The 12344-nt window shown below is 48.5% G+C and overlaps 1 protein-coding gene across 2 annotated transcripts in view; it reads right to left on the bottom strand.

The window, feature by feature from the left end:
- LOC146809889 (manganese-dependent ADP-ribose/CDP-alcohol diphosphatase-like) overlaps window positions 1-12344 on the bottom strand; it is a 192798-nt gene that overhangs the window by 20259 nt on the left and 160195 nt on the right. For both annotated transcript variants that reach the window (XM_085616749.1, XM_085616750.1), the window contains one exon: window positions 1183-1299. In XM_085616749.1, coding sequence (XP_085472875.1) covers window positions 1183-1299 — 117 coding nt within the window. The remainder of the gene's footprint in view (window positions 1-1182; window positions 1300-12344) is intronic.

The following is a 12344-nucleotide window of genomic DNA, read 5'->3' as shown; positions in this document are numbered from 1 at the left end:
CACCAGCTGCTTCTGTGCACGTCAGGAGCTCAGTCTCCTAAAACCACTGCCTAATATGCCTAATATGGCTGCTGAGGATTCTTGAGGGCTCCCTGTTCCCGGCTGCTAATGTTGACCACTCCGCCACTGGAGTGCTTAGGTTCCTGATACTGCTCAGGCCACACTGGAGTTTCAGACTGCTCAAGTCCAGGCCACTCCAGCCGCAAGCCAGAAAACTCCAGCCTGCCGAATCTGATTGATGGTGTCGGTAGCCACCCCTTCCCTCTGCAGCGTCTCCTCCGTGCACCGCTTTCCAGGCAGATCCTGCTGATCCTGAGACCCCGCCCTCACTCCAACTCTGAGCAATAGGGTGTGTGTTTCAACAGCAATACAAAGTCCAATGTGCAGAAGATGTGCTGGGGCATCAAATGTGCCGATGATATACCTTTGCTCACTGCATGTTTTCATCATATATAAGGGTGTATTTAACATTGCAACCTGTAATCATGCAGCATAAAGCTCTCTCGAGTTATAATACCACTTGTGTCAGTTGCTAGAGTAATTACACATAGACAGCCAACTTCAGGCCAAGATGATCCAATGGTAGGGAAATGTTTTAGATCAATCAGCACATGCGGAAACTGCTGCCACTATCTTCTTTTTAGAAGCACACCAACACATTTAGGCCTGGATTTATTAAGGGTTGTCTGGGCACTCATGGGACGCTGCGCAATTGTGTGCTGCGTTCGCGGGTTGTTTAATGGTCAGTAAATCAAGGCAATTCTTTGTGATAACAAGCACCCACGCAAAACGTTAGTAAATAACCCACTTTATCCCACCACTAAATGAGCAGTCAGATTAGATAGGTATTGAAAAGAAGCCACATTTCTTGAATTGTCATGCCAAACTGTGCTACGTTTCATTGAGACTACTATACATGTAATTATGGTTACATATCTAGCCACACAACGCTAAACAGAGTGTGGATTTTTTTTAACTTCTAAACCGAGATTACATTAGAAAACAACAACTGACCTGAAAATATAGAGGTGGTCAGTTTATTTGGATTTTACCATTCTGAAGCTGGTCTTAATATCTTTCTTTAAAGTCACCGTGGACATAAGGCATTCACATTTATAAAGTTGAGTTGAAATATTACTAGCCATCTGTACAGTTGAAAATAAAAATATAAAAACAACTTACTAGCCACCACAACTCTTTCATGGTTCTCATCAGAATAGGTAAGGACTTTATTCAACCAGCTTAGCTGCTCTTGGCTGAGTCCTCCGTTAAACTCAACAAACTGACTTTCGGGAAAATCTGTAATGAATAATAAATATTGAGCATGCTTAAAAACAACTGAAAAGTGCTATTTTGGGGTGAAAATTATGATAGCAAAATATACAATAAACAGAATGCTTTGGAGACCATGTAAACAGTCTTTTGTACCACCTGTGTTCCCTGCTTAGGCATCCTTACAAGTTAAGGGCTAAATTCTGATCTCTGAAAATGAAGTTTCCACAGTGATCAGAATTATCATGAGTTGTATTATCTCATCCTCCCTGTTACCCTATGAGATATTCTGGCCAAGGCAGGACTAGCCGTTCTGAGCATCAGGTGTTTCCCCGCGTGGCTGGAAGGGCGGAGAGCAAGTTTTGTTATCAGGGGCGTCTGTTTTGTAGCAGTACAACAGTTTTAAAAGCACTGCAATGTACCTTGTATGTCCAGCAGTTTTCGGGCAACAAACAATAAATGTATCAAAATAACTCTGGTGATTACTGTCCCTTCTGGAGAGAGATGGAAGTTTTGTCTTGTGGCAGTTTTGATTCATCTAAAGTAGCGCAGAGGGCTAATATGCCTACTGCAAAGAACGTGTACCATGCATATCAAAGAACAGTATTTTATGTGCATTGCTCACTGGGTTACTGCTTTTGTCACAGACATTCTTTTGTTACTATGAAGTTCATAAGTTACAATCATAATCTAGCAAAGTGAGATATGAACTGCCATCCAAGAGCTGCATGCAAACTGCATGGTACTGTTTTGAAAGATGTTTTTTTCCCAGTCTTTTATTATTGCGGTGTTGCTCAAAAAGGTTTGTTTGAGTAGAAATAAATTTTTATTATAAAAGTCAAACCTAACCACTGTTATTTTCTGAATCCTGAGTTTGTGCTTTTCCAGACCAAGCACTCTTAAAAAATGCCCACCAGTATGAATGACGTGAAGCCTACACCTTGCAGTCCCCTTTGCCTTATGTAACATTTCCTATTCACTGATTTACACACATATGATTCATTGTCTCTGTATGAGTATGATGTAAAGTGCTCTGACACCCCACACTGGTATGAGAGGTGCTATAAAACAAATGAAATACATGTGAGAGAGCGGCTATAGGGAAATGAAAGGCTATTAGAACATTTCGCCCCTAGAGGGCAGAATGTTCTAATTAGTAAAAACAAAGGCCTCTCAAAGCCCAAGGGGCTTTAAATCCCCTCGGGCTCCGACAGGCCTTTGTTAACAGCAACTGCTGTGAAAGTAAAACAACATTCGAATGTTGCTCTCTGGGCTCTACAAGCCAGTAGAAATCTGGATCACTCCATTGTCTACAATGGAGTGCTCAACATTCCATTGTTCTAATATGCTTTAAACGCGAATACAGTTGAATGTTTAACGACAAATGTATTGCAGAATGCACCATTTTTTCCATAATTTTCTTGGGGGGGGCCCGAGCCCCAAAGCTCTGCTTTGTAGTGGTCAGGCTCACGCGCCGTGCAGAACCATACGGGTCTGGTCTGACAAAATTTGCCAGGGCTGCTTTGGGTTCCCAGTCCAGCCCTGATACTGGCAGGGCAAACCTGCTGAAATTTATCAGGAAAAGGGCAAAACATGCAGAATTTGTTGTGTAAAATCTGATTCTGCATCTTATACCTTAGCTTCCTGTTTAAAACTCGAAATCATAGGTATTTACCACGTGTGGTGACCACCTCAAACAGGGGTAATGGCATTTACCATATGTGGTAAACTTACCACCCTGGCCTTCATTACAAGTTAAGGGCTATGTTTCAATCAATGTGCAAACAAGAGTTTCACAGGGATCAGAATTATGTGTTGTGTGCTAATAATACACCCTAGTCATTTTACCCTGATACATTCCAGCAGGTCAAACCAATCAGTGCAAGCATCTGCCGACCTGCATAAATATTTCATTTGATATAAACAGTATCTTTATCAACTATCTTGCTATAAAATGTTACAGAGGAATGGTAGAGTGGTAGCAGCGACAACCTACAATTGTCTACTTTTAAGAAAAAAGTAATCGTGGGGTTTAGTATAATAATAATATATTATTAGAGCCTATATCTGATTTTGCCAAAGTAGATCCAGAGAAATAAATCCTGCCATCTTTGAGCAGACATTATAAAGTTTGTCCAAGGTGAAATATTTAGCTAAATGAAATTGGCTATAGAGTGCAAACCCTTGTGGCTTTTCGTTGTTTGGCAAGCGTTTGCTGCGAAATTTGGTATTACAGAGTTTTTTGGGAGTGTTGATTTGTCTTTAAATTTCCTTCCTTATTCGGTAGAGGCACACCCAGCAGCCATGAAGCAAAAGACTACACTTGAGCTGTGCAGAGGAAAAAGAAAACTACACCATGATGCATTCATTAACACCCCTTTTAGGATAATGGCAAGACTTGCCTACTTTGCAATGTAGGCCCCTCACCTGCTGCCAAGCACCTGACCAGGTCTTCTGATGCTGGTCTTATCTACCTCCAGCACAGACCTCATATACTAACATTTCTCCTCCAACTTGCACACTTAGGCCATATTTATTAGACCAGTTGCATCAAAATGTGGTGCAAGAGCAGCGTAACTTACAAATGAGATTTATGAAGCTATGCAAGGCCACTTTGTGTGGCCCTGAGTGCCTTCATAAATCTGGAGTAATGCAACGCAGCGCAAATCGCTGCGTTGCGTTACTCTGCCCCAGGGAGGCGTTCCATGGGCATTGCGTGGGGGTTCCCACACAACTCCCATGGTTTTTTAAGCGTTCTCAGATTGACCACTGATGCAGCACATTAGTAGCATTTAACTTACAAACCCTGGGTATATGGTATACCATCTTACAAGGGACTTACAAGTAAATTAAATATGTTATTCAGGTACACACTAATTAAACACATGTTTAGGGAAGAAGCACATGCAATTTAGCACTGCTTAGCAGTGGTAAAGTGCACAGAGTCCTAGAGCCAACAAAAAGAAGGTCAGAAAAAGACCCTGCAAAAAGGGCCACTTCCAGCATCTGGTCTATAGCAATGAGTATGAGCGTGGTTCGCCCAACGTGTTGCTCATTCTGTATGACCTCGAGACGGTCTGACAACAGAGCTCTCAGTGGCAACATCGAGCTGGGCACAGAAAGACCGAATTGTGGTCTGTGCAGGCTAAATCTAACACATATGCTGAACATGTCCCTGTTGAAAGTAAACAGCAAAAAGGTGCCTTGAAAACAGACATCGGGTATGTGAAAATGAGTATGAGCGCAGTTCACACAAGGTGTTTGATCATTCGGTATGACCCCGAGGCGATCTGACAGTATACCGAAATGTAGTCAGCAAGTCCCTCAATGATGTGCTAAGTGAGAATAGAAAAGCGAAGCCGGGTGTGTCTTTTAAACGGGACATGCTTTGGCACTGCCACTAATAGGGAGTAGGTGCTCTGGGCAACATGGGAGGCGTAGTCTCTAAAGGACTACTAGATGCCAGAAATGGCGTTGCGTTTATTTTGACAAAAGGAGAGAGACATGACTCATGGGTAATGTAGTCCCAGTCTCCATAAAGAAGGTTATGGAGTCAGAAGACTGTGGCAGAGAACAACCTGATTAGAGGGGTCAAGTATAACTGACAGAATAAAGTAGTATGGAGGATCACATTTGAGTAGAGAGGATACCCAATGGAATTGACAGCGCTGTATGTCATAGGGTTATAAAGTGTGTAGTATCTGCGGCAGAAAATATGTCAGGTCTTCAGGAGCACTAAAGGAATGCCATTAAAGGTTCCTGAAATAGGGGGGGCGTGGCCTGCTGCGCAGCGAGATGGCCGCTCTCTGAGTGAGCTCCGCTGGCCGGACAATAATCCTGTAAATATCCTGCACTCCGGGGTGAGAAAGAGCTGCCCAGACCGTAAGAAATAGCGGACGTGGAGGTGGGTTATCGGTGGAGGTGCACTATACCCGCCCTACCTCGGATTGCCTGGTGCTGCTGTCCGCTAAACTCGAAGGCGGGGATTGCTGAGGGCGTCTGCTGGAGCGCGCTCCGGAGGGGCAGCTACTCGAGCCCGCGGCGGACCTGCCGGGCGAGGCCTGGGCCGGGGAGGAGGAGCGAAGCCTGGTGGAGCCTGGATTTGGGATGCCGCTGGCGACAGATGTCCCCCCCCCACAGGTAGAGGAGGACAGCGGCGAATGCTGGCGTTGGCGACTACTGGGCTGAGTGATACAGCGGAGGCGTGGAAGAGACCAGGTCTCGGTGCTCCGGCCGCCATTGCTGGGTGAAGTGTGAGGGCTGGTGGCCCCGTTGAAAGAAACTCGGAGGCGCGTGTAGCCCGTGGTATGAGGAGCAGTAGCGACCGGCGCGAGCCTTGATGCGTGGACACTCTTGGAGGACTGCGAAGTGTGGGGCCGCCATTTTAAGTCCTGAACCGTTGCGGCTGGTGTGGGACGACGAGACGAAACAACTTGGACGTCTGGCAGTTGCGAGCGCATCCGGTGAGCTGGCGGAATATCGCTTCGCAGCGGCCAAAAGTTCTGGGTGAGTGGAGGCTGATGCCCTTGTGAGGAGGGGCGAGCCGGCTCGGGCGATCGCCTATGAGATCCGACCTTACTACGGCGTTTTTCGCCTTTACTGGGAGCCGCTGCCGCTAAGTCGTTGGGAGCGCCGGCGGAGCTCCCGGGGGTCTGTGCCCTCTGAAATGACAGAGCTGTGACCGGGGCCGTGAGTGTTCTGCAGATGTGGAGGAGGCGGATACATAGATATACACTGCCGTGACCCTGCCTGCTCAGTGGTATCTGGAAGTCGGTGCTGCATTGTCGCCCCCCCTGCGCTGCATGTGTTTCAGCAAAACGTTGTTGGGGGCTCTCCTACAGCAAAAAGCATGTGAAGGGGGATGCGCCTCGCAACCTGCTGGAGTCACGATCGCCTGTTGAGGTGGCTGGCCTAGGTGGCCTTCCGCCATGTGCTGCAGTGCAGATAGGGCCTGCACCACCTGGCTATATAGACGGAAGCGATCAGTGGATGAGCTGCCTGCAGTATGGAGGTGCGTGGCCGCTAGTTATCCGATACGGAGGTAGCTGAGAGGTCCCCGCTATTGATTCTCAGCGTGATATTGAGGCGCTAGACTGAACATGGGAAAGCACGACTCTAAGCAGCCGAAACTAACCTTCGACCACAAGCGCTCCACGAGGCAGACGGAGTTGGAGCCGGAATCTCAGGCGGAGGAGCGGCAGGAGCATGCAGCCGACGACCATGGCGAGGACTTGCGCACACTTATGCTGGAGATGCGTTCTAGCCTAAGAAATATTGACACTAAACTGGATAATCTTACCTGTCAACTAGACTCTGTGAAAACGCAGGTAGCGACGCACGAGGCGCGTCTGGACACGCTTGAAACTCGACAGTCAGAATTTCATGAATACCAAGTTGAAACGAAAGATCAGCTGCTGCATATGGACAGTTTGCTAGGTATCATCCGCGCTAAGAACGAGGACCTAGAAGCGAGGTCGCGACGCAATAACCTTTGCGTTACAGGGATTCCGGAGACGACGGCAATCTCTAAAATGGAAACCTACATCACTGAACTCTTGCACGAACTATTTGATCCTCACCTGTCTGCGGTGTTTGTGGTGGAAAGGGCGCACAGGTCCCTGGGGCAGAGACCTCCCGTTGGGGCACCACCCCGGCCTATTATTGCGAAGCTTCTGAACTACCAGGATCGTGATCTCATCCTAAAACTGGCCAGGGAAAGAGGCAACATCACGCATAAAGGTAACAATATCCCTTTCTACCCAGACTTCACCCCGGCTGTCCAAGCAGCCCGCCGTGAATTTCTTCCAGCAAAGCGGGCTCTCCTGCAAGCACAGATTCCGTACTCACTCCTTTACCCTGCTAAGCTTAAGGTGTCCTTTGAGGGGACTGCCCACATATTTACTGACGCTAAAGCGGCTATGAAGTTCGCCAAACATGTGGGAGGTAGACCCACAAAGCAGCCCAGAGGGGGGGCGGGGGCGGCTGAGGGCAGACTGAGTGACAATGATTAAAAAGGTGGATTGTATTGTGCATCTCTTGAGCCGCAAATATTGTTTAACGGGGAACCAATATATGGTGTTGGGAGGATTGCCTTTGTGAGCCCCCGGGTTCTAATCCACGCTGTCTGTTATAAAGTGTTGCGCCCTGTAAACAGGTCTTGGGCAGTTCGTATCCCCTGCAGATCTTCTGGCTACCCTGTTCCATACAGGGTAGAAGCCGGCATAGCTATACCCCCTCGGGAATGTTCCCTTGCTCAATCTATGTCTGTTTGGGGTTCTTATGTGGGATGGATATTCTGCAACCCGGTTGGGGGGGTTGGAGTGGGTGGAGGGGGGAAAGTTGGTTTTGTTTTTTTGTTCAATGCCAGCATCATTATCGTACGATGTCTATCTAAGTTCATTTACTCATGGAATGGTCCTTGTCAAAATGCTATTTGTTACATTACAACACTATAGAGGGAAATGCACAGGGCAGATAAAACGTTGAACTGTCTGACCTGGAATGTTCGGGGGATGAATGACCATAGGAAAGCAAGGTTAGTGCATGCCTACCTGGTGCGTCACTGTGTGGATATTTGCCTATTGCAGGAAACGCACTTGAATACCGCGCCGGCCCAGAGGCTGCGTCATAATAGGTGGGGACATGTCTATTCGGCTATCTATTCCAACTACGCCCGTGGGGTGGCGGTACTGATACGACGAGGGCTAGACTGGAAGGAGGGTTCAGTGCAGTGCGATCCGGAGGGCAGGTATGTTTTTGTACAGGGCTTGGTGTGTGGCATCTCGGTGGTGATTGTGGCTGTGTATGGTCCCAACATTGACTCCCCCATGTTTTCCCATAAGATTTGGGGGCAGGTGAAAGCTACAGGTTGCAGTGCAATTTTGTGGGGGGGAGATTTTAATGCGGTGCTTGATGACAGAACAGACAGAAAGGGGGCGGCCCAAACACTCAACCCGATGGCAAGCTCCTCGTTGCGGGAAATACTAGCTGATGGCGCGCTTGTGGATATTTGGCGTAGCAGACATGAAGATGTGAGGGAGGGCACCTGTATATCGGCCCACTGCAGCGCTTGGTCCCGCCTAGATTACTGGCTGGTGTCACGAGACATTGCCCTGTGGACCGTGCGGGTGGAGCATATGCCCCGTTCCCCGTCGGACCACGCCCCTTGCCTGTTGAAATTGTTGATTCAGGGCGGTCCGTTCCCGGCATTTTCGTGGCGCCTCCTGCCCCACGCACTACTAGACGAGGCATTTAAAGAAGAGATCAGGAAGGATATCACTGACTATTTTGAGCTAAATGCGGGATCGGTAGACACTGTAGCATCTCTCTGGGAAGCCTTTAAGGTTGTCATTAGGGGCCAGTGCATTGCCCGGCAGGCCGGGGTGCTGAAGGCGATTAGAAGCACCCTTGCAGCGCTGGAAACCGATATAAAAAACTCGAACAAACCTTCTTTGAAACTGGCGGGCTGGTGGAGACGGGGCTGATGAAAACTAAGTTATTAGCGTACGAAGAGGAGGCGCTGCAAGAGGTAACATTTTTAGGGAAATATGCTGAGGCTAGACGGTATGGTGAGGGTGGGAGACCGGGGAAGGCCTTGGCAGGCATGTTGAGAACGCCACGGGGCGCGACGTACATTCATGAGCTGCGCACGAAAGCTGGCGATCTGGTTCATGACCGGGGAGAGATCATGGGGGCATTCTCTGATTTCTACTCCAAACTATACACCAACACCTAAGATGCATGCCCGGATGGGCTGGAATCCTTTCTGGATTCAATTGCGTTGGTATGGTTTAATAATAAACATAGGGAATACATGGACCTTCCGATAGATGCTGGGGATGTGGCACAGGTCATTAAGAGCCTACCACCTGATAAGGCGCCGGGGCCGGATGGCTTAACCACGGCCTTCTACAAAGCGTACGTCGATGAGCTGGCACCCAGGTTACTGGCAGTCTATGAAGAAGCCTTAGAGAAGGGAGTATTGCCTGCAACGATGCGGGTGGCACTGATCATCACACTGCTAAAACCAGATAAACCGGCAGACGACCTAGACTCCTATCGGCCCCTTTCCCTGATTAATGTAGATGTGAAGATCCTGGCTAAATTGCTTGCGAACCGGGTGCAGCGATGTTACCTATGATAGCACTCCCCGACCAGTCGGGATTCATCCCTGGCAGATCAACCTCACACAATCTCCGTACGATCTTCTCCGCCCTGCATTACCTACACCCCGATGTCAGGGCTGCGGTGGTGTTCTTGGACGCCACCAAGGCCTTTGACACACTTGAGTGGCCCTATTTATTTACTATACTGGGCAGGATGGGTTTCAGCACGCTTCTTCTCCGGAAAATCCGTTTGCTCTACACTTTACCCAAAGCCAGAGTGCGGGTCAATGGCCTGGTGTCTGAACCTTTCTCCATCATGCGGGGCACGAGGCAGGGTTGTCCTCTCTCCCCGCTGCTATTCGCTATAGCAATGGAGCCGCTGGCGGCCAGAATTAGACAACATCATACGTCCAGGGGTATAGGCTTCAGTTCTAGAAGTCTCCTAATATCGCTATACGCGGACGATGTGACCCTCTATCTTATCAATCCTGAAGTCAATTTGAATCCTATACTACGGGAATTTGTCCGCTTTGAAGGCCTCGCGGGCATTTCCGATAATTGGTCCAAGTCGGTAATTTTCCCCCTGACTGATAATACCGCAGAGGTGTCCTCCGAATACCCCCTGCGCTGGGAGGCGGATGAGGTCAAATACCTGAAGATTTGGATCAGTCGGAACCTTCAGACAATCTGGAATCTTAACTATGGAAGAGCAATGATGTGGTTGAGTGAGAAAGTGAAGCTCTGGACTTCACTGCCCCTGTCCCTTACGGGGTGGATTGCGCTGGCCAAAATGATTATACTACCCAAATTCCTCTACTTATTTGTCAACATACCTATTCCACTTACGTCACATTTCTTCACCACCCTGAGATCCAACTTGGTGACACTGGCATGGGCGGGCGGACAGGCTAGGGTGGCATGGGACATACTTGCGATGCCCTTGAGACAGGGCGGCCTGGGAGCCCCGGATATGAGGTTGTATGCTCTCTGCGCTCAGGCTCAATTTTTACATTTTTGGACCCATCCGACTCCCTTTCAGCCACATGTGGCAGTGGAGCGGGATGCTGTTGCGCCCCTTCCCCTAAACGTAGCAATATGCGCCAAGGCGAAATGGCCTAGAGCGGATGTGGACACTGCCGGGACACTACAATGGGCATGGGAAGAGTTGCGAAAAAGGGCGGGGGTTCCATTGCTATATGCCCCCTCGCTCCCCCTGTTACATAACCTGATGCTGCCGTGTGTTGCGGACGGAGTAGCCAAGCATCTAGTGGAGAAACTGCATCTGCATACCTTTGCAGACCTCTTCCCTAGCGGCAGGTTCATGTCCCCTCCGGTGATCGAGGGGGCTGCACTGTGCCCTTCTCTGAACTATTTTTGTATCATAAACTGCGGGCGGCATGCCGAGCGATGAGCAGGGACTTCCCCGAAGCTCCACCGACCTTTACTGCTTTGGAGGTGGTGGTGAGTTCCCCGTCTCTGCGCAAGCTAGTCCCTCGTATATACAGACAAATGCAAAACACGGCGCCGGTGGTAACGCCTAAGTCCATTCAGTGTTGGAATGAGGAGCTCCAATCCCCGCTGTCTGAGGACCAGTGGGAGTTCTGCTGCGGGCAGCTTACTGAGCTCTGCCCAACTGTAAGCTACGACTAATACACTTTAAGTACTTACACAGGTTCTCTAGAACCCCTATAGGTCTGAAAAAAATGGGGCTGCGTGAGACAGATGAGTGTTGGAGATGTAGATGCTCCCCGGCCTCTTTTTTACACATAGCATGGTCCTGGCCGAAATTGGAGAGGTATTGGTCTCAGATCTTTAGTTTGGTAAACCAAATTGTTGGTCGCTCAGACATCCCGTCCCCTATGCTTGGGATATTGGGGTATGCCAGAGACACTCCGCCAAAATCACGCAAACTGCATGCGCTGCTCCTATTATTTGCTAAACGACAAGTAGCGCTCCATTGGCGCAGACGTAGGGTGCCCACAGTGAAAGGTTGGCTGACTGACGTAACGTATGGGTACATGCAGCTAAACACATTCTGGGAGTTGATGCCGACTGCGTCCCGACCTCGCGACATCTGGGAACCGTTTGTGAGTTGGGCCCAGGAGCGTCAAGGCATGGAGTCAGAAGGTAATACCTTGAATGAGTGATCTCTGTGGGGTGAGGTGGAGTGTGAGGGGTGACATTCAGAATGAAGGGGTGGCATGCTGTTTACTCCCCTTGCTGTAGATGGATCTGACGCAATGTAACAGCTTTGCTTATTGCCTGTGTAGTCCTCTACAATTGTCTTTCTATGCGATTCTGTTGCGTGCTGGCTCCTGGTTCCGACTTAGTATTGTGCATTGCCTACTTTGAAATTGACAGGACAACTGTAGCAATTAGTTAACATATGTATGACATCTGGCGGCATACTGTATATGGATGTACTATAATACTGGCTAGTTTGTTCTGTTGGTTGTACTAATTTTGTCAACATTGCAGAAATGTTTAATAAAAAAAAAATAGAAAAAGGTTCCTGAAATATGTGCCATGAGAAAATGTTCGTGGAGCTCAGTAGTTAAGTCCCGTGGTGTAAGTGTCATGCCACAGGTGCGTATTTATGAAAGGAGCGTGAGGGCAATGGTGGGTGCCAAAGATGAATGTAATGGGTACTGCATTCCAATCATATAGACAGCAATGTATGTGCATGGGCCATGGCCATATTATAAGTACACTGTGGGATAGTATGTAGGGGTGAGGACCCTTATGTAGATAGTCCTTTCTCCATATAAGTGTTTTGACCAGATACCAAGGTTGTCATTTGTCCCAGTGAGGCCTAGTAGGAAACATTGCCATTTTTACAGGTACACGGACCTTTCCTAAAGTTGCCTTCACCTTCCACATCGACTTTTGACACACAATTGCATTTGAGACACTTTGGGTTTATTTCCTGGAAACACCGACCTTTCTTACACTAATCAACTACGCAAG

Source organism: Triturus cristatus, chromosome 7, assembly GCF_964204655.1.
Source record: "Triturus cristatus chromosome 7, aTriCri1.1, whole genome shotgun sequence".
Classification (NCBI taxonomy): domain Eukaryota; kingdom Metazoa; phylum Chordata; class Amphibia; order Caudata; family Salamandridae; genus Triturus; species Triturus cristatus.
This window is presented reverse-complemented; position numbering and strand designations above follow the sequence as displayed.